Genomic DNA, 22,085 nt, shown 5'->3' on the forward strand with positions numbered 1-22,085 from the left:
CAATCTCCCATAGAAGTCAAAAAGGTCTTGCTCTGAATGTGTTTTTTATGCTCAGTAGACTTCGGTGAATGTCTGGATCTGAGCTACAAAAAAATACAAAAAGCTGGTCACATGTGATAATAAAGACAGTCTATGTTTACTTGGTTCAATTTATCCACCATGGTTCCAAAAGTCACAATAAGCCACTGACCGATAAATAGAGAGCAGGGATGAAAAATGAGCATAAATCTGTACAAAGCTCTGGATAGTTCATTCTGATTCCAGACCGTGGACAAAAGTTGTCTAGATCTCTTTTGGGCCGAGTTAGAGGTGAGATGGGTTACCTTTCAGTTGTGCCACCACGGAGTAACAGAGCTTTTAGACTCTGGATGTTACGGCACTCTGCCCCCCGAGCGCCAGGTGGGGTGCCCTGAACTTCCCGCACCCCACTGTCCCTGCCTACTTGCCTCGGCCCTGGCTAAGCCCAGGCGGACAACTGGGCGGCGGTCCCTGCCCTGGCTAGGGACCTGGCGACTACCTAGATAGAACTCACTAACGGGGGACAGAGTGCCGACAGAAGAGGCAGGTGGAACAGACTAACAGAACAAAGACTAAGCAAAGACAGGCTGGAGGAAGCTGACTAGCAAGCTAGGAGCTGCTGAGACGAGCTGCAGACAGACTAACTAGTGGCTAACAGAACCAATAACTGGCAGTGAGCTCAGGTCACTGCCAGCCTTTTAACTTCAAGCCTCCGCCCAGGGGCGGAGAGTGGGAGGAGCTGACTCTCCCACTGTTGCATAAGGAAGGTGGGGGAGAGCGGGCGGCACTCTACGGGCGGACATGCCCACGCCGCCGCACGCTGGCTGCCCCACGCCGCCTGGAGAGTCCCGACTGCAGAGCTCCGGGCCGCCGGAGCTGACACCGGAGCAGCGCACACCAGCCGCGGGACCCAGCGCCACCCTGCATGGTAACACTGGATGATAGTCAATGGAAAGCTAATGAGTGAGCTGTGTGCTCTGTAGCATGCTAAGGTGCTGCTGCAACAAAGGAAGGACATTTCTCCCCAGTTATGTGAGCGACGATGGGATAGCGGTTCAGGGAGGGAGGAAAATAGGGAAGAAAGACAGGCATAGACATCCCTGTAGCAAAAAAGGACCACCTACCACAGTGTCAGTGGTACATTCTCGAATTGTCTGTGCCCATCTCTTTCTCTGTGTGCATAGCATCAGATGTGGGTACTTTAAAGGTGATACCATTTTAACCCGATAAGGATCAAGCTCCATATATATACGGCTCTGTGTCCTGGTCTTAAATTCAACGCCAAAGTAAAAACACAGCAAGGGATTAAAGTAAGAAGCAGGTCACGTCCTCAGATGTCAGTGACATCACATGACCGCCGGATGCCCACTGGCACAGCACAGCTGCAGGGTCTTAGCAGACCCAGATCAGCTCTGCCAGTAACTACTGTCATACTAGGGCAGTGATGGGCAACCTTTTGAGCTCGGTGTGTCAAAATTCGCCAAAAAATCGAGCATGACTAGGGTAGTGTGTCACTTCGAGAAAAAAATCCATAAATTCACGATATTTATAGTTTAAATAACAAATATGTATAATTGTAATGTATAGCTGTATTTAATAAAACAAAAACACCCATAGCACAGGCCCTCGCCTCTCCCAGCCTCCACCTCACTTATCTAAGTAATGATGAGCCCCCAGCGGCGACAGCGCACCCCACATCGGCCCCTGGCATTAGCTGCCCCCCACACAGCGGCCCTCGGCATTAGCTGCCCCCCACACAGTGGCCCCCAGCATTAGCTGCCTCCCACACAGAAGCCCCCGGCATTAGCTGCCCCCCACGGATGCCCCCGGCATTAGCTGCCCCCCACACAGCGGCCCCCGGCATTAGCTGCCCCCCACACAGATGCCCCCCAGCGGACCCCCCCCCATATGTACTTACCTTGTGGATGCTCCGCTCCTCCTGTGCCCGGTGCCCTCCAGCAGCGATGATCTCCGGCGCACACTGTGACGTCAGTGTGTTGCAGGACGCCTTCTCCCCCGGACGCTCCTGCAGAACCAACAGGTAGGAGACATCGGGGGACGGGGGGAGGAGGATCCTGGTGCACACTGACATCACAGTGTGTGCCGGGATCAGCGCTGTTAGTAGTGCTGGTTAATGAATACCGGCAGGGGATGCTGCCGGTATTCATTAACGAGGGAGCGGCCTATGTCAGTGACTATGGCTCTATGGCTACGCGTGTCAGTGCTGACGCGTGTCATAGATTCGCCATCACGGCACTAGGGGGATCTTTTACCCTTTAACTGGGGCTCCTATGGATGCTCCAGTTACACTGGAAAAGTGTGAAATAACAAAAAAGATCATGTGAATGTCCCCCAGTGGTTTTATATTATAGATAGATATTAGGATATAGGAACATAGATATTAAAAATAATTTTTATAAAATCAAGTTTACAAAATTACCTGATAAAATAAAAAAATATATAAAATAACAAAATGACCCACCACTAATGTCAAAATAAACCGTTTCTATATCCGCTCTGTAATCTGAGACTATACAAATTATATAGCAAAACATCAGAAACAAAATAGGGAACGCATTCTTATACTCTATTTTAGCCTAAATATATTCATTTTAAAAATAAACTATAAATTTAAAAAAAAATCTTTTTTTTTTGTAGCTTTTTGCCCCTAGTGCTGCAAGGTGACAGTAGTAACCACTAAACCAGTATGCTACCGAAAAAAAAATCATAATTACATAGTAACATAGGTTAAACATAAGGTTGAAAAAAAAACATATGTGCATCCATTTTAGCCTATATGTTGATCCAGAGGAAGGCAAACAAAAAAAAAAACCAATGAGATAGAAGCCAGTTTTCCCCATTTAAGGGAAAAAATTCCATCCTGACTCCAATCTGACTAGTTGTCTGCATCTTTCAATGTAAACAAGGTATCTGCTGCTGAGAATTATGAAACTGTATGGATTACAACAAACGATCGTTTAAATGATCATTCATCTCCCTTACATTCTGAATTGGCCTGTTTAAAGCGTTAAACGAGTGACGGTCTTGTTGATCGGTGATCATTGTTGGGACAACATCTTAACATACAAAAGGTCCCTTACAGACCACTAACAACAGTAATACTGGTAGGCACTAACTCAAATCCCCAGAGATAGTGTAAGTCTAAGGGGGTCCCAAAGTGGAAATTTAAAAAAGAGAATGGGATAGCACATTGTTATATCAGCTGTAATTAGTTTCAACTTTATTATAGCTCTAGTGACAACACAACATAGGCAACATTTCGGGCAATTAGCCCTTTGTCAAGCAAACTGCATGAGACAGGGATAATGGTCATCAGTGGTCTACATAATAGTTGGCTCTTGGCCCTTTTAATCACTTTTCCTGGCTCATGTGCAGTTTGCTTGACAAAGGGCTAATTACCCGAAATGTTGTCTGTGTTGTCATGTCACTGCAGATATAATACAGTTTAAACTAATTGTATTTGAGATATCTGTGTGCTGTCCCATTCTCCTCAAATAAATCAAAAGAGGGTATATCTGCAGATTATTTAATGGGAAGTAAGTTTTTCAGACAATGAAACCACTAAAGATACCAATGTATACAGAGATCTCTTATATGGAACCAAAATACTCCATCCAATGCCATACACCAAAGTTTTCCAACTAGAAAAAATGCCTTCAGTGCTCCTAAGGTAAGGCCTCCTTCACACGGGCAACAAAGTTGCGCAATTTTCTAGAGATGCAACAATGCTACAAATCACATGTATATGTAGCCCATGCTTTTCTATCAGTTTCTTCACATTTGCAACGTTTTGTAGGACTTTGTAGCGCCACAAAATTGTGGTATCTCGCAGGGAAAACACAGCGATATCGCACGAATCACCAATGCGATAACACTGTGATTTTCTCATGGCGATGTCCTGTCACCTGTGTGAAGGAGGCCTAAAGCTCAGTCAATAATACAGAACTATGTAGCCTTAAAGGGGTTTTGTCATTAAAAAAAAAAATCTACACTCACCTATTTCTTGCCCGGCAAAATCCTTACCACATCTTCTCATGACTGAGCTTCTCCAGTGTCCCAGCTCACGTCACTGCACGCTAGCCATCTTGTTATGATGCTGGCATTCCTCACATTCCTTTCAGCCAGATCAGTGAAGGTCACATCCCTGTGCTGTAGCGTTCACTAGCTAGGAAGAAATTCTAATCAATTTCAGAGACAGCTCACATGAGCAATCTCTGAAGAAGATCGGCAATCCCCCTGCTGGCCTGTGAGCTGTGACGTAATGTACATTGGCTGGCAGGCATAAGACTGCCAACCAATGTACGTAACCTCACAGGAAGGAGAAGAATCAGGCAACTGAAGGTGAAGTGACCCCCCCCCCCTCCCCAGACTGCAGGAGACAGGAGAAGATAGGGGAGGTGAAGATCAAGAAAGTAGACTGACGGGGGATGAATATGTAAGTATAGAATTTTTTTTTAATGACAGAACCCCTTTAAGAATGCTTACTATTTGATAACTGTATTTAGTTCCCACTGCTTATACAGAAACAACATATTCTGTAGTGCAATAAAGCAATTGTCATCATACACCTCAGCCCATGTCTCCAATAGGACTCACCAATTAATTTTTCATTCTCATGTACAGACACAAGGACCAATTTTTTAGGAAGAAGAATAACTATCACTATATTATTAGACTATGAGAAGAAAGAAGATGAAACCTACACAAACACATGGTGAAAGTGCAAATTTGTTATTCAGACTGAAGACTCAAAGTACAGCATATGTAACATGTGTTGAATATGATGCCGGTAATCAAGAGGCTTTACACCAGTTCATAGGAGCAAACAATAAATCTAAAATAAAGAATAATATGGCAAAAACATACAACAGTATTTGGATACAATGCAAACAGTATACTAATGTTCAATTAGCACTATAACTCGGTCTGTACCCTACAAATTGGGTGCCTCTAATATTGTGCACACAGTGCAGAAGTATCAGTCAATAAATGGTGTATCCTGGCCAAGGGTAAATAGCGCCGCAGATGCTGTTTGAAGCAGGAACTTCAGTTAACGAAATGTTTCAATCCACCAACTGAAATATGCAATCACTGTCCCCTGAACAAATTATTAGCATAGCACCTTCTGGGAGGCTGTACAGTGAAAAAGTCAAAACAATCGGATTTACCAATGAAGTTTCAGTGCTTGTAGTCAGTAATTACAGCTGACATTACTTTGGACAACTGTCAGACCTCCCTCTAGCATTCATGTTGTAACAGCTGGGAAGCACCACTCCAGGAATCAAGAGTTCTGCTCTCTTTCTCTCTCTGGTACAGGAAAAGTCAATTTTCCAGTAGTGCTAGGTCAGCTCATTCTTCACAAGGCTCTGTGCAAAAAAGAATGTTCCACCGTGGCTACAGAACCTCACAAATCCAGCTATAGGTCAGCTCTGCTGCAGCTCTCACTAGCAGTGTGTCTCTTCTCTGCACTCTCAGAAACTGCTCAGTCACACCACAGCATGCCCTTTATACCTAGTCAATCAGCAGACAGTTCAGGTCCTATTAGCCCACTGCAGTAAAGTTAGAGTACCAAAACACAGTCATGTGACCTCTATATATTTCCCTGCAAGGACCTTCAGTGAAAGTCTAGCAGTAATATATATACAGGGGATGGACGAGAATATGGAAACACCATACAGAATGCATGCATTAAGTTACATTGGATTATAAATCACATTTCACAATACTACCAGTAAATTTTAACAATATCAAAAGGACAGCTCAGTATTAATGATTAAAATCCCATTAGGATCCCTCCTTATGGTCCAGGATCCATACATGTGCACTACAGTGGAGTTAATAGGCAGTGCTGTAGTTGCTGCATGATGCAATGATCTGTATAACAGTGCCAACACGTGGTAAGCATTATTTCTCTTCGAGTCCTAAAATATAACTTTTATTTGATTCTTTAAAATATGGCTCCAAAAAATAAGAAACAAATACACATATCAATGTCACCACCACCTCAAATCTAGTGTTACTAGCTCATCTATATAGTAGGTCTCCTTGTGCACTAGGAGAATACCTAACCAGATGACAAAATAGTCCCTTTTGTTGGTCTAAGACCTTTTTAATTTGGGTACCATGTTTCAACCAGATGACATATTAGTGTATAGCAGGGTGAAAGCATGTAGACCCGTACTACCTGTCCGTAAGCATATGCTATACAGGGGGAGGCTATGTAGAGACTTTATACACCGAGTTGTGGTGTGTAGATGGTGTAAGCACTGTTATATTAAAACATCTCCAGGGGATGAGCGCTCAGTCTGGATATATATTGGCATTCCATGCCAGAAACAAACAATGGTGTTCTCTGCTTATGATGGCCGGGCCCAATCCAGAAAGGTGCAAATCACCCACGTCTATAGTCCAACCATAATCGTATTAGTGTTGGATCGTAGACGATTAGTAGCATCCTTTTGCATACATCAGAGAGAGGAAAAAAGAGAGGATATTAATTTGTTTGGTTATCTGGAAGTCCTCACAGACTGATGTTCTCTTTATTGAGTAATGGAGAATGAGTTCGGTATTCTCCCCTCACACAGGTTAGTTCAAATCTAACACAGATATAGGTTCATGGATAGATTTACGGGTTAGTTAAAGATAAAGTCCCCATATGCAAGCACTGAGTCATGACTGACATCACATCATGACATTTTCTTGGCAGATTGTTTTTTCTGGGTCGTTTAACATTGCCTTCCCTAGTCACGTTTACCCCCAACCTGAAGCTGGCTACCTGCACCATGCAGGGATTGAACCCACAGCCTTAAGGTCGTGAGAGAGAGCTTAGAATTGCATTGTTCTGCCGTAACACTCTGTGCCACACAAGGCTCTTTAATTGAATTTATAGGACTGGTTATAACTTTAAACAGACTAAAACAACTTAATTTAAAAGAATTCCATTATTTCTATACTTTCTGCTGTGTAGATTCTGAAAGCTTTGTTGTCTAATTTTACCCAGCCGTAATGTAGAGAATCATTTAGAGCTGGATCAGCACTTAAAAGTCTCTAGTTGTGTGGGCAGCTATTAGCAATTATTTGAAGCAGTAATGTGTTGGCTGTAAGATCAATAACATTCGAGATGAAGAAACAGAGGCATTCTAGTTTGATTCTCCAATACAGAATAAATGTGTGCAGCTCGAATGGAACAAAGACAACTCTTCTCAAGCATCCTAGAATATACTGCTTCCAGCCCCTCCACATAAAAGTGTGTCAGTTATATAGAGAATACAGTGAGTATTATGGTAGAGCATTGGTGGATCCATCTACCCGTTAAAGATGGTATATAGTATATTTAATTTCAGCTTTATTAAATAGAGGTAAGCCTGTAGAAGACAAGTAATATGTTTGCATTGTTTTCGAAGGTGTAGATATTTATCTTTTGTCTCTAAAAACTTTCCTGGCATGGCCATTTTGTAGATAAAGGCCTCCTGCAGACGGCCAGGTCGGATCCCTCTGCGAGAATTCTTGCAGTGGGATGCGAGCCGTGCCCCTGTAGTGCCGCTGCGGTTCACCTGCTCCCGGTGTCTCCCCGCTCTGCTATGTGCCGGCTGTTGCCCAGCTGGCGCATGCGCAGAACCGATCTGGCTCATCACTAGTGACATTTCTGTGCGGGCCTCACAGAAATAGGACATGCCGCGATTTGTTTTTCCGCACGTGTTTTCACGTGGTCAAATCACAGCTGTCTGCATAGGACTGATTATCTAATGCAATCCTATGGCAGCTGACACGGGCGGAAATTCTGCGTGAGTCTGTGTTTTATGGCAGCTGCAAAAAATGGGAGTCATTTGACAGAAAAATATAAAAGATTAGTCTCCGGAAGTAACTTTTAACAAAAGAAAACAACTTTTAAGAAAAAATAGTTGGATGGCTTTCATAAATTAGGTGAGGTGCATGTCATTTAGTATGAATAAAGTCACAGTACAGACCTCAATCTAGGTGCATGTGCTTTGATAAATCCACCACAGTTTATTTTCCTAATAAAAATTATTATTTTTTAGGATACGTTCTCTTTAAGTCAAATTCAATACAGTAGGACTTGCACTTTGATCAAACATGAGTTAATATGATAGCCTATGGGATGACTAGCAGAAGTGCACATCACTTTATCTACATAAAATTGCTTTCTTGTGCTGAAAAATCACTCTAACGTGATGGCCACTAGGGGGTCTCGCTTCCTTCTAACTTCCTGTCCACCGCCTTGTCATGTGAAGTCTGTCTCATGAAAAGTCAATACTATCCTACTTCCTTTACTAAACAGTCTATGGAGCGAAGAGGAGGAGGAAAAAGGTGCTGCAGAGGGTGTGAGAACCAGAAAAATACAAACAGATACACTGCTGCAGCTAACAGTAAGTGTTTACCGTGTTATAGCTACTGAAATCAAATATACACTGCTCAGTCTACAGTACGCTGTCCTCCATGACGCTGTCATTTCTCTGAGAGTGCTACAGAGAATAAGATCTCCTATGTGTACAGTTTATAGGAGGTACCAAGCTCAGGGAAGACTGATAATTAGAGACAGAGCATGCAGAAGAGAAAACTGGTGATAAATACAGGATATATGTCATATAACGATAAGAAATAGTGTTATTCTTCATGTACACACATGGCAGCTTATTCTGGAAAGACATCTGAAAATGATGTATTGTTTAGATATTTTATACCTCGTTAGGCTCACTTAATTGTGAGTTATGACTGCAGACAAATTCAATCAGAAATGGAAGAAAGACATATTAAATGTGGGGAGACAGGAAAACATGAAATGGCAAACATTTGCAGACAAATATTTTAGTGTGGTATTTGGCACTCAGCATGACTTTAAGCCCAGACTCAAAAAAGTGGTACAGTACGTGCAATACTGTAAGTTTTAAATGGTACTTAACGAAGACAATAGATATTATACTATCCAAATTGGCAGTTTTTGGTGGTTAGGACACTGTACAACTGCAATATTTGGAAAAGGGATGTTCTATTGTAGCCCCTGCATGTAGTCATAACTCAAGGCTCTTATCAGGAGAACCTAGATAAGTACTACATTGGAACGTGTTGTCCTGCCTCTATAGCAGGTCTTTCACTCAACAGAATACTGTTTTGGCCACCAAAATTCACTGTTTCCAACTGTCCCCATATTTTAGCTAAGAGGCAATTCATGCAGTTCTCAGGCATTTTTTAGTTTAGGATGAAGGCATAGATAAATTAGGTCAATTCTATTTAAAGGCCCTTTCAAAATGTAGCTGAAAGAGTGATAAGCTGATTGCCTAGAGTCCCGTTCACAGCCCCCTCATGATTTTGGTGGGAGAAACCATGGCCAGCCAGGCATTTTCCCTGCAATGACTGGTGCTGAGGAAATATAGTATTACATGGCATCTATTGAGATCAATGCTCATCCTGTAATAGGATGGCTCAAGTCCCAAAGAACGTGAGCCACTCATAAGAGGGTACTGAGTGGAGGGTCCTCCTATATTTTGTCCATATGCTCTAATGGGGCATATTAAATCACAATGCCACATCTCAGTATTATTTTGATTCATTTATTATTTCACAAATGTTGCCACTATGTTCTACGAAATAGAAAGACCTACAGGGACGTGTAGCTTGTGGAAAATACATTAGTATATATTGCCAGAAGAAATTACACTTAATAGTGGTTGACTGTTCCCAGAAACAGTGCCATTCTTGTTTGGCATTGCAGAACATTATATAAAATCTATTTAGCCCTCTATCTAGACTACTCTTGGTCCCCACACTTGACAAGTGACTTATGTACATGAAGTATATGGTCCATATACAATTTAAACATTGAGGTTCATTAGTATAGTGAAGTACGTCCAGTTTCACATTTGCATTCAGTGCTTTTTCTTATGTCCAAAAGCCGAGCAGACCCGATTAAAGTTAATGGGGTCTATTCCGTGCTGTCCTGAGACTGAGCCTTTCGGCCGTGGGACTTCCTTGTTCCTGCCCCCTGAATAGAGGAGGAAGGCAGAACCCAAGTGCAAGTGTGAAAACACCTCTGTATAACATCATTATAACACTGCATATTTAACAATATTTTAACAAAAGTTTCCAATTTGACTCTAAACTACAAAAGCCACTGAGACTTTGAGGTATACGAGGGATTTTCTCAGATGTAAATACTGATGGCTTATCATTAGGACAGGCAATCAATGTCTGATCAGCATCTGAAGAAACATTACCATGATAGGGCACTGCAGAAAAATTGAAACCTAACTAGTTCACAAATGTGTACAAATATTAACTATACAGTTGGACTATAATTGGCTAATAATACAATATCATTTGCTGATCAAAAACTGAAGCACACTGCCTTTCATCAATAACCAATTCCAGTTATATGACCTGATTTATATATCATAGAACTACAGAATAATGTCAGACCCTCCGACCCATGACTCCCCTACCACTGCATGTTGCTCACACAGGATGATTTGTAGTCATTAACCATAATGTAACACTAGACTTTAAGTAAGCAATCCCAAAGCATTATGAGCGCGTCTGAATTAAAGCACAGAAGAACCTTAAAATATATATCAAAGAAAAAAAAATTCAGCCTGTAGGTGGATATTATTACCTACAAAAAACATAAACTTCAAATTTCTTGCCAAATATACAGCATTTTAACCATTTAAAGTATTTTATTCTTCATATCGCTGATTTAGCTAATATTTGCCTTGCTTAAATTTCACAGATTGGCAGACATATATAACATAAGTTACATAAGTTATATAGCACAAGAATAAAGTCACGAAAACTTGGAAAACAGATCATTAACTTACACATAGAACATGCAGCGTGATAGCTCCATGCCGCCGGTCCTCATTTGAGAAAATATCACTGGGGAATTCATGAAGAGCTGCAAAAACAAAAAAGTCAGTCATCAATGATTAAATGAAATTATGGATTAAAGAACATCATAACCAAATAGAAAAGATTACACGAAGTTATGTAACGCCTGTATACAAGATTATATTAAGTTCTCCAGTATTCGAAGAGGAAGTGTGAAATAGTAAATAAGTAAATATCTTTCAGTAAAATGCATGTGTTAAAGGGTTATATTTGTGTGAAAAAGTGTGCTCTTATCTATAACTACACTGTTCTTGTACATGGGTTGTGTCTGGTATTGCAGATCTGCTTCACTGATTTGCAGTAGCAGAAACAACCCATCAACAATTCTACTTGAAGCACCAGAAAACAGATTTAATTTTTATTTTTACTTCAGTTCTGACATATGAACCCCCCAGTAGTTTACACCAAACTCTGTTCTTTCTGCAAGAAAAGGACATTACAGTTTAGAACAAACAAAGCTCATTTTATTTTAAATAGCTCCAGCATGCTCTTGGCTTTAAAATTACATTAAATGCATTTTCATAGCCCTTACAGAACCAGAGTTACAGCCATTTGAACTGGAGTTGGGAATATTGAATTTTTGGCTGTCATTTTCAGTCAGTGTATGCAGAGGAGAGAAAGAGGGAGAGGAGAGGAGAGACCAAGGGCAACAAAGAGATCTGTGATTCTCCTACGTATTTCTCTGTTCCAGGGGAGGGGTGACATGAATTTTTGGTCATGTTATCACCCCCTTCTCCATCAATCAAAAACCATATTTGCTCTCTGATTGTCACGTAAGGGTTTTTTCCCCCCAAAATGGCTGAAATGATGAGGACTTGCTCAATCTAATTGCTCCTCTACATCATTTTTAAACTTGCAGATGCTAAAGTTATTGCTGACATTGGCATCTAAATATTTGAACAGAAAAAAATTTCTGAAAACTTTTTTCCCCTTACACAAGGCTTTAAATATTTAAAAAATGAAAAGAACCAAAAAAATATGCTACAAATAATTGATATCACTACATCTATAAAAACCTGTACTATAAAACATTACATTATTTATCAAGCATGGAAAAGTCCATTTACAATAAATTTAATCTTTAAAAAATAGTCGTTTTCTGATAATCTCACTTTCCCAAAAGAGGAATAAAAAATCATATACACCTCAAAATCCCACAAAAAACAGGCCTGATACAGCCCTGTTGACTGAAAAATAAGAATGCCTGATCCTGGTATGTGGTACCACACAAAAAGTATTTTTATATAAAAAAAAAATTTTATATTGCATAGGTAGAAGTGGTAAAACATAATAAAGCCTCTATAAATTTGGCATTGTCATAATCATAATCGTAGAATAAAGTTAGCATAATAGTTATACCCTACTGTGACTGCTGTAAAAATAAATCACAAAAATACAATGGTGAGGTATATTTTTTCCTTTGCCCCCAGGAAAAAAAGTGTTTTCAATACATTATATGTACCTGAAATTGGGTAATATAAAAATGAGAACTCGTCCCACAAAGTAGAAGGTGTCATTCAGCTACACTGGCGGAAAAATAAAAAAGTTATGACCACTGCAACACAAAAGGGGATCTGATTTACTGACTCTTTAGGCTAAAATTTGTTATGTCACAGGGGTTAAAAATTCAATCAAGGCAACTGAGTTCTCCATCAAATACATTTATATGAGACAAAAATTCAAAATATACAATAAAAAAGTTACATTTTCGGGAGGCTTTTTCCAATTTTTAATGTGACTGTTTTGGAGTTAAATAACACATTCATGCTTGGATGAGTTACATAAAAAGAAAAAGAAAGTGACCAATAAAAAGAAGGATGCATAATATAACAAAAGTATCTCATGCCATTGAGAAACTTAAAGAGGACCCACTAGCTTTACAGAAATGTCTGTTTTTGTAAATACTTGTATTTCCAGTAAAAAAAAATAAACATTTTGCAGCAAAATTTATGAGCAAATTCATAAAAATGCTTGCTAAATTGGCTGTACATCTCCCCATCTGAACATGGAGATGTACGGTCGGTCTAGGAGGATAAATGACTGTATTAGTGATCTTTCGTCCCCATAAGCTGATTCTTCGGCCCTGTAAAAAAAAAAAGAAACAAGCGCCTTTTGTCATCTATACCAAGCAGTGCTTGTTATATCAGGCTGAGAATTCAGTCCATGTAAAAGGACCATTAGAAAAGTATATAAAACAAGTTCCTATTCACCCTTCAAGCCTAAAGCCCTGCTGTGTGAGCACATTCTATCTCCCAGTTTTTGCAATTTTACAAAATTCACAGAATTTTACAGAAGGCTTGTTGTAAGAAGGAGAAATTTCACTCATTAAAGTATTGCTTCTAGTGAAGAATATGGCGCGCCACACGGCAGCAGACCTGGTTCCCATAATGCTCCATATGCGACTGTACAAGGTCCATGTACACGGCATTAGTCCTTATCCTATATAGAGGGTGGGATCCTGATTCTATACAGTGAATTCATCTTACATGGAAGTACTCAGGTCAGGCCATCAATATGTGTAAGAAAAAAAGGAAAGAAAAAGTTGTTGGTAAAGTTGAACCCGGGGTTTTGGCTGAGCTGAACATTTTACAAAGCTTCAAAGATTGCATGCTTAACTGTTTCTAAAGATTCTTGCAGCACTGACTCATCCGGTGACATTAAAGACAGCTGTTTCAGAAAGGCCATAACCGAAGTACCACTGGTAATGGTTGTTGAAGTAGGTTGAAAGCTTGGCCGGCGGCCATATGTGCCAGCAATCAAATGATTCCGAAAGTGCATTAGTTGTGGACTTCAAAGAATGCTTGTCTGGGTTAAATAATCTATTGCACTTACCTGATCCAAAAATGTTTTTACAAATTGTTTGTACTTCTCAGGACACAGAAACTCAGGCCAGCAGGCGCCCTATTGTTTGTGTGCCACTTTGTAGAAAAATAGTAAAGGGTAATCTGCGCCAAAAACCTAGAATCTTACTCATGTACACACAGTATTTTATATTAGTGCGCATGATTTCTCTTATTTTATCCCCCCAGCAGTCACATTAAATTTGTAAAAACCCTTCCAAAAATGTCACTTTTTTATTTTGAATTCATGTCTCATGTAAATATATTTGGCGCAGAACTCAGTCACCCTAAAGTGCATTTAACTCCTTAATGATAAAACTCATTTTAGCCTTAAGAATCAGTAAATCCTTTACCTTTTTGTGTTACAGGGGTCATCATTTTTTTTTCCATTTTTCGTCAATGATCTAGTTCTTATAAGAACTAATTTTAGGTAAATATAACGTATTGAATAACTATTATTTGCTGGGGGCAATGAAAAAAATAAGCAATTTTACCACAGGTTTTTATTTATTTATTTTTACGGCATTCATCGTGTGGTATAAATATCATGTTAACTTTGTTCTATGGGTCAATACGATTATGACAATATAACATTTTTAAAGGTTTTATTATGTTTTACTTCCTTTGCACAATATTAGGGCTTATTACGACATGCGTATATCGGCCGGGTTTTCACGCCTGGCTGATATATGCTGACCCTCTCTGCAGGGGAATGAGGTGGGCTGGAAGCAGTGCACTGAGCTCCTGCCCCCTCTATGCCACTCCCCACTGTTTGCAATGGGAGGGAGCTGGATAGGGGATGAGCACAGTTCTGCCCCCCCCATTGCAAATAGTGGTTAGGGGCGGAGAGAGGGTGAGAGTTCAGTGCACTGCTCCCAGCCTGGCCTGCCTCCTCCCCCTGCAGAGAGAGACAGCGTACATTGGGCGGGCGTGAAAACCCGGCTGATATACGCACGTTGGAATAAGCCCCTAAGCACTTCTTTCTTTCATTCTTTTACAAAAAGACTTTTCATATCTCATCACATTCCAAAACCAGAACATTTTTAACATGTTTATTTTCCTATAGAGTTGTATGATGGCTTGTTTTTTAGCAGGATAACTTGCAGTTTTTATTGGTACTCTTTTGAGGTTTATGACTTTTTGATTATTTTTTATTCCTGCCTTGGCGGAAGCCAGATGAACAGAAAACTGCTGTTTTGGCATTTTCTTTTTTTAGTTTTTTTTTACATAATTTACTGTGCTGAATAAATAATGTAATATTTAATATTACAGGATGTTATGGATGTGGTGATACAGATTATGCATAGTTTTTTTTGTTCTTTTTATTTGCTCAAATACAAAAGCCTTGTGTAAGGGTAAAATAACTTACAATTTTCTGTAAAAAAGTTTAGATGCTGTGGTCAGCAAGGACTGCAGCATCTGAAAGGTTAAATAGTGTAGAGTAGTGATAAGATGAGCAAATCCTCATCTTTTCCCTCCCACTCTTTTTCTGGGAAAAATACACCTATATGAGACAATAAGAGAGCAAGTATGTTCTCTCATTGATGGGGAAGAGGATGGCAACGTGAAGAAAAGTCCATATAACCCTCCCTTAAGACAGGAGAATCACAAATCTTTTATGCTGCCTGCTCATACCTTTCCCTCTGTGCTCTGTACACACACTGAAAAATTACAGCTGTATATTCCATATTCCTGACCCCACTTCAAATGGCTGTATCTCCAGTTCTATCAGTGCTACAGACAAGAATCTTGGCTTTAAAATTACAGTAAAAGCACTCATAGAACTGGAGCTACAGTCTTTTGAAGCAAAATGAGATCAGTTTGTTCAAAACTGTAATGTCCTTTTCTTGCAGAATGAGCAGAGCTCATCCTAAACTGTAGAGGGGTTAATTACCATAATCACATGTACATAATATAACTCTACTAAGTAGATCATTTTGGTTAAAGCATACAGTGTTACTATGCAAAGTCATAAGGGCCTAACATGTTACACTTTGTATACATAATTTATCCTACATTTGGTGCATGCATCGGGAGATACTTACAACATATACCCAAAACGTATAGTTCTTATGTATGCAATTCTATTGCCATACAGTTGTATATGTCTGAAATTGACTTGCACTTTTAAAAAATATACCCGCAATATGTGATTGTTTAATGAAAACTCCTATTGAATAGACTATACGGATACAGTCCAGTCAAGCATATACCAAAACAACACTCTTTTAACTATGTCGGGTCATCATATCCTTTGGACATTTCGTTGTATAGACTGGGAGCACTGCCTGACATATGCGGTGAACATAGGGAAAAAATAACATGCCAACATAGCCTATCCTAATATCTTGTCATTTTAACCCTTGTCATTAGTGAACAACTGCCCGTGTACACTGGTCAATCATCATTCAGATGCATGCAGAAACTGAACAAAGAGCGAGAAGCGTTAGTTCAGTGGGGATGCATTAGGTTCCTGCTGGATTCGGGGACCTGAGCGATTTATCAGCTCATGTAAAGGGGCCCGTACCTTTCATTCTGATCCTGCCTGTGATAAGATGATAAGGAAATACAGATATAGCAAAGTCTAACTCAGCGCTGATAGCTTAAGGTAACTTATATAATAAACAATAAAAGCCATTGAAAGACTATTGAATTGCCTATTTGCCACAGTTTATTTAATGCAGTGTTTCCCAAACTTTTTTAGCCACGGAGCCCTTTTCGAGGCAAAAGCTTCTCGTGGAGCCCCAAAGCAGGGCAGAGGGTGTGGTCAAGGGAGGAGTTAGGGGTGTGGCTTAGCACAGCATATTATTTTTACCTCCATCCTTATAAAAAAGGACAGGGCCCTTTAAAAAAAAAACAAAAACAGGGAGGAATGCCGGAGCACTGGAGGAGCTATTGATATACATTATATTTTGAATTAACATACTGTGGGACTGAATTCCGCACCACATATTAATATCCACCGGGTTTTGTGCAGATTTTTTTCCACAGCATGTGCATGAGATTTTTTAAAATCTCATCTACTTTGCTGCTACAGCTACTGTAAATTCAGAAGCAAATCTGTCCTGTGTAGCAATAGTGGCCCCTTATATTGGCAGCCCCAGTAGTAATAGTGTTCCCCAGAGCTGTCTCAGCAGTAATAGTGTCCCCCACAGTAGCCCCACTAGTAATAGTATCCCCCACATTGGCCCTAGTAGTATTAGTGGCCCCCATATTGGCTTCAGTAGTGATAGGCTCCCCCACTGCTGCCCCAGTAGTGATAGGTTCCCCCAATGCTGCTCCAGTAGTAACAGGGTCCCTCATTGCCACCCCAATAGTGATAGGGTTCACTATGCTATTCAGATGCAGGGAGAGGAAGTGGTTAAGTTACTTACTACACACAGCCTTCCCTGTCTCTGCTGCACCAGAGCGAGATCAAAGGCAACAGAAATGGAAGGCTGTGAGAATAGGAAGTTGCTTAACCCCTTCCTCTACCTGAAGCTGGAGGTTTAGCAGTACGCATTACAATAGGGTCGATTGGGACAGCCGTGGGCCACTTTGGAGTGTCGAGACTGGGGTCGTCACCCCAATCGTCTCTATTAGGCCACTCTTAGGCTAGGTTCACATGAGAAGGAGGTGAGTTCCGCAAGGGAGATGGCAATACAGCTGACATGTCACGAATTTAAATTCCGTGCCACAACAAAGATTCTGCATGGGTTTTGCGCAGGTATTTCCACAACATGTGGACAACATTTTTCAAAAGCTTGTCCACTTTGCTGCTATTGTAAATGCAGCGGAATTTCTGAGTGGAGGGTCTGCGCGGAAATTCGACGGAAATTCCGCTCTGTGTGAACCCAGCCTTATCTTTTTGTGATATCGCCCATTGTTGCCAATAAGGCCGCAGCAGCGTTGAAAACAATGGGAGAAAATGGCGATATCCTATGACAGCCGTGCCAGGTGAATCATGGCCTAATATCGCCCACACCAGTGTGAGGGAGCCATTGGCCCCCGCTCTACTCATCACTGTAGTGGTGTCCAGACAGGCTGTACTGAGCAAATGAACGCCCAGGATCTTAGGTCGGCATAGCAACGCGGATCACATGACCAGAGCCAGCTCATGTGAACTGTGTTGCTATGCCGACCCCAGGTCCTAGACATTGCTTTCCTCAGTACAGCCCGTTGGGACACTACTGCAGTGATGAGTAGAGCGGGGACCTTGACCAATTCAGGAGAAATGCAAACCATCAACCAGCTCCTCTGCAAATGCTCCCATGCATGGACTAGCTGGAAACCACAAGTGATGCACCCGAAATGGAAAAAGTCCAGTGTTGGGTTAAAAGCTTTCAGTCTTTATTAGATCATCCAGACAGACATGTGCCTTTTGTTCCTCCATGTCTGTCTGGATCATCTAATGAAGACTAAAAGCTTTTAACCCAACATTGGACTTTCTCCATTTTCCTGTGCAAGTTAAACTTTGTTGCATCTGTAACTGCTGAAAAGTTTTCTGTGTGGAACAGGAAGTATCAGATGATTATTAGGCTGAGTGAAAACTGCAAGATTTCAGGATTTTTTTAGATGTACCAAGTGACCTGGAAATTTTAAAAAATCACTACAAATTTAAAAAAAATGTAATTTAATTTTACTCATTTTTTTACAGCATAGTAAGTGTAATAGTTATAAACTATTTGAGCCAAGGTTTTTCTTTACGCTTTCCTCCATTAATAAATCACAAGGTTATTTATAGTCTCAGGTTAGAAGCTTAAAATATTCCTTTCAAAATGTCTAGAGAAATATCTTGTTAAAGAAATTACACTTGAAGTGTGACCTATGCTGTCTTTCAATTAACTTAAAGTCTTGAAGTGATGTAACAGATGAACTGCTAACATTGATGCTTGACATTGCATGTACCTTTCAATATCTGCCAGACTACACCTGTATTATCTACTATATTTCTGTGTTATTCCATACAAGGTCTATGTTGCACTCTATGATGACGAACTTTCCTAGGATGACAGTGACATCACTGTTTCCATAACAACATCAGCAGCAGAACAAAGGACACCACTTCTAAAGGACTGTCTAGTAATAAATCTCTATGCAGCTGTTTGATATTTAAAGGTATATTGCAGGTTTTCATTTCATTCATTTATACATTTGGAACTGATATAGTTGTCTAATATACATGACTATAAAATACTGCATATGTCATAGGACCCAACATACCTATACTTGCAAGAAATAGTAAGCAAACCCTGGCTTTCACTCATAGAATCTGTTCTAAACATACTCTAGGACAGTGTTCCCCAACTCCAGTCCTCAGGGACCGCCAACAGGTCATGTTTTCAGGATTTCCTCAGTATTGCACAGGTGATATGATTATTATCAGTGCCTCAGACATTGCCACAGGTGTTCTCACTATAGGAGATCCTGCAAACATGACCTATTGGCGGCCCCTGAGGACTGGAGTTGGGGACCCCTGCTCTAGGGCACCATTCATACAGGACGGAATATTCTGCAACAGCGATGTGGTATAGGCCAACCCTGAATCCCACGTTGAAATCTGCACAGCTGACTGCAGATTTTGATGTGGAATTGCCGCTAATCTGGAGGGCATATTCCGCAACGCTGTTGTGGAATATTCTGCCTTGTGTGAAAGGTCCCTAATGGGCCTTTTAAACATTGCGAATATCAGACAAGAAAGTTCACTGTGAAAGGACAAACAATTAATTGATGAACAAGCACCAATGACCCCTTTCTGAAGTCCTCGCCAAAATAATGATCATAGGTTGACAACTTTGCAATCCAAGAGTTCTGAAATTTGGTCAATGAGCACTCATCTACTATAGAAAATTGCTCAATGTAAAAGGAAATTAAGGCCGCCTGCACAAGGGCGGATTTGCATTGCAGAGTCTGTGGTGGGCGTCCACCTCCGGACTCCACAGCAAATGCTGACCCATAGCATGCTATGGAAATACGAGATTTCAATGCCAGGAGTGGAAATCTAATACGATTTTCCGCTCGTAGAGGAGAAATCGTGGCATGCTGCAATTCTGTGTGGGCTATGCACAGACAGCTTCCATTGAAGTCAATGGAAGCCGTCCGTCCCGCAGCACTTCCACAGTGAGCATTGCAGAAGTGTTGTGGGATCCGCGTCATCACCTAGAGCCGGTGCCTACTGCGAATGCGTGACAAAGTGTCAGCGAGCACATCCGCAGCGCAGAAAGAAGAAGCCGGTCAGGTACACAGGGGTCACCGGCCCGACACATGGTCGAAGTACACTGCAGGAATCCCACATGCGGGGTGAGACCTGCCCATGTGCAGGTGGCCTAAGTCCTAATAACACAAAACCAGTTGTGCTGTTCATGTATTTTACTGAGCACATTGAGTAAACATCCCCTGTGCAAGGAGAAACAGGGAGAAAAAGTAAGTAAACCCTTAAATCTAATAATTTCTATATCCTCCTTAAGCAGCAATCACCTGCAACAAACATTTATTGTAGCTGTAAATAAGATTTGTTTGAGGAGTTTTGGACCATTGCTTCCTGGAAACATGTTACAGTACATCAATATTTCTGGGATGCCTTGTGTATGTAGAGTAGTGGAGGGAGTGCTCCCTGCTCCCTCCACAGAATTATCAGAGCAGCTGACCAGCATGTCACACCCAGAAGATCAGACCCATGTTAGGGGATTGAGTGAGGAGATAAACGCCGTTCATTACCAATATGCCAGCATGTCAGTTTGAAGGGGACACTGTGCCAGATGGGTGCCATCTAGACAGTGGAGTGACACAGCAGATAATGCAGTTGAAATGCCAGAGGCCACCATAGGAGAAGTGTGGTGTAAGCTGAATTATTAGTAATGAAAATACATGGCCCGGTAAACCAGGGCCAGGAGGCTGTTCAAAAGATTGAGAAGGCTGCATCCTTATGCTGGGGGAGTGGTCAGGGGCCCAGAAAGTAACTGGAACCTGAGGATCAATGAGTCTTATAAAGGTCTGAGCAGCAGGTGCTGTGCAGGTGAAGAAAAACTTAGAATTGAGTCATGCCGAGCCATGAGATGGTAAGTGCTCCTTAGCATTATATCCAAGAGACTGTGAGTATGGAGAGGAGTCAGAGACTTTTCACAATTTTATTAAACATGTTGGGGGCAAGTGCAAGATGGCGAATACCTCGGTACGAAAGAAAGAGTCGTTACATTCAATAGTTGGCATGTGCATGCCAATGTAGACATCGGGGTAGACAGAGATAACAAAACACAAGCTGCTGTGAAATGAATCAAAACGAAAATGGGATGTGGAGAACCAGTATCTGGATGATAGGTGCTCATGTACGCATGGCTGAAAGAGAGTCAGAGTACCATGTGTGCAAGCAGAGAACAGCTGACAAGTGAACAAGAAAAAACAGCAGAAAAGGCAAAGATGACTCTGGAAAGAGAAAGAATGGCTGAATGCTGAGGGACCATCGAATGAAAAACACTCTGGTCATGAGCTGACACAAGACAAAGAAACCAAGGACATTGCAAGACCTTGCTTGCAGGGACTGTGACTGTGATATTGAGAGTAGAGTGTCCATAGGAGAAGGCATGAAGCCAAAAGACCATCTAACTAAAAATGCTCTGGTCATTGAACTGATGACAGATGTATCTTTCAGAGCCGCAGGCCCAGTTGTAGTGACTACTTCAGAGTGTTAACCTAAAGTACCCGAGTACTTGTAGTTAGAGGATTTTGAGAGATAGAAGTTAAAAGGTTAATGGCTTAAAGGTCAACTTAATTAAGCATGATTTACTGTTAGGGCTCTTTCACACAAGCGTTACTTCCCACCTCCCGCCTCCTCACTTTGCTGGATGGCTCTCATAGGAGTCTATGGGAGCTGCTGGCATTGTGCCATCACAAGACTTTTTGTATCTTCTGACAAAGAGGAATCTCGGTGTAAAAAAAAAATCGAGCTTATTGTGTTTTTTTTTGGCGCGTGAACCATTAGGAAACCATAGGTTCTTTTAGATGCGATTTTTGTAGCACCTACTCTGTATTAAAATGACGCCCATGTGAACGAGGCCTTAGAAGGGCAACTGCTTAAATTGCAAAGTTATGAACTAAGCAGTAAACTGTAAATGTTAAGTACTGTGCCCTCCTAGGGTGAACCCTTTTATTAAATGTTATGTAACATTTAAGTATTTAACCCTCCAGTGCCATGCTGAAATGTAATTAACATTTTTGCTGTTAAGCAAAAGTTTATTTTCCACATTAAATTGCCTTCGCCCCTGTATGTCACCATCGCACCATCATGTAACAGCCTGCTACATTTTACATGTGCACAGCCCTCTTCAG

General features: G+C 41.0%; 1 protein-coding gene across 1 annotated transcript in view; it reads right to left on the reverse strand.

The window, feature by feature from the left end:
- SLC24A3 (solute carrier family 24 member 3) overlaps nt 1-22,085 on the reverse strand; it is a 327,458-nt gene that overhangs the window by 141,323 nt on the left and 164,050 nt on the right. Inside the window, exon 3 of the mRNA XM_066595769.1 lies at nt 10,872-10,948. Coding sequence (XP_066451866.1) covers nt 10,872-10,948 — 77 coding nt within the window. The remainder of the gene's footprint in view (nt 1-10,871; nt 10,949-22,085) is intronic.

This window comes from Eleutherodactylus coqui, chromosome 3 (genome assembly GCF_035609145.1).
Source record: "Eleutherodactylus coqui strain aEleCoq1 chromosome 3, aEleCoq1.hap1, whole genome shotgun sequence".
NCBI classification, from domain to species: Eukaryota; Metazoa; Chordata; class Amphibia; order Anura; family Eleutherodactylidae; genus Eleutherodactylus; species Eleutherodactylus coqui.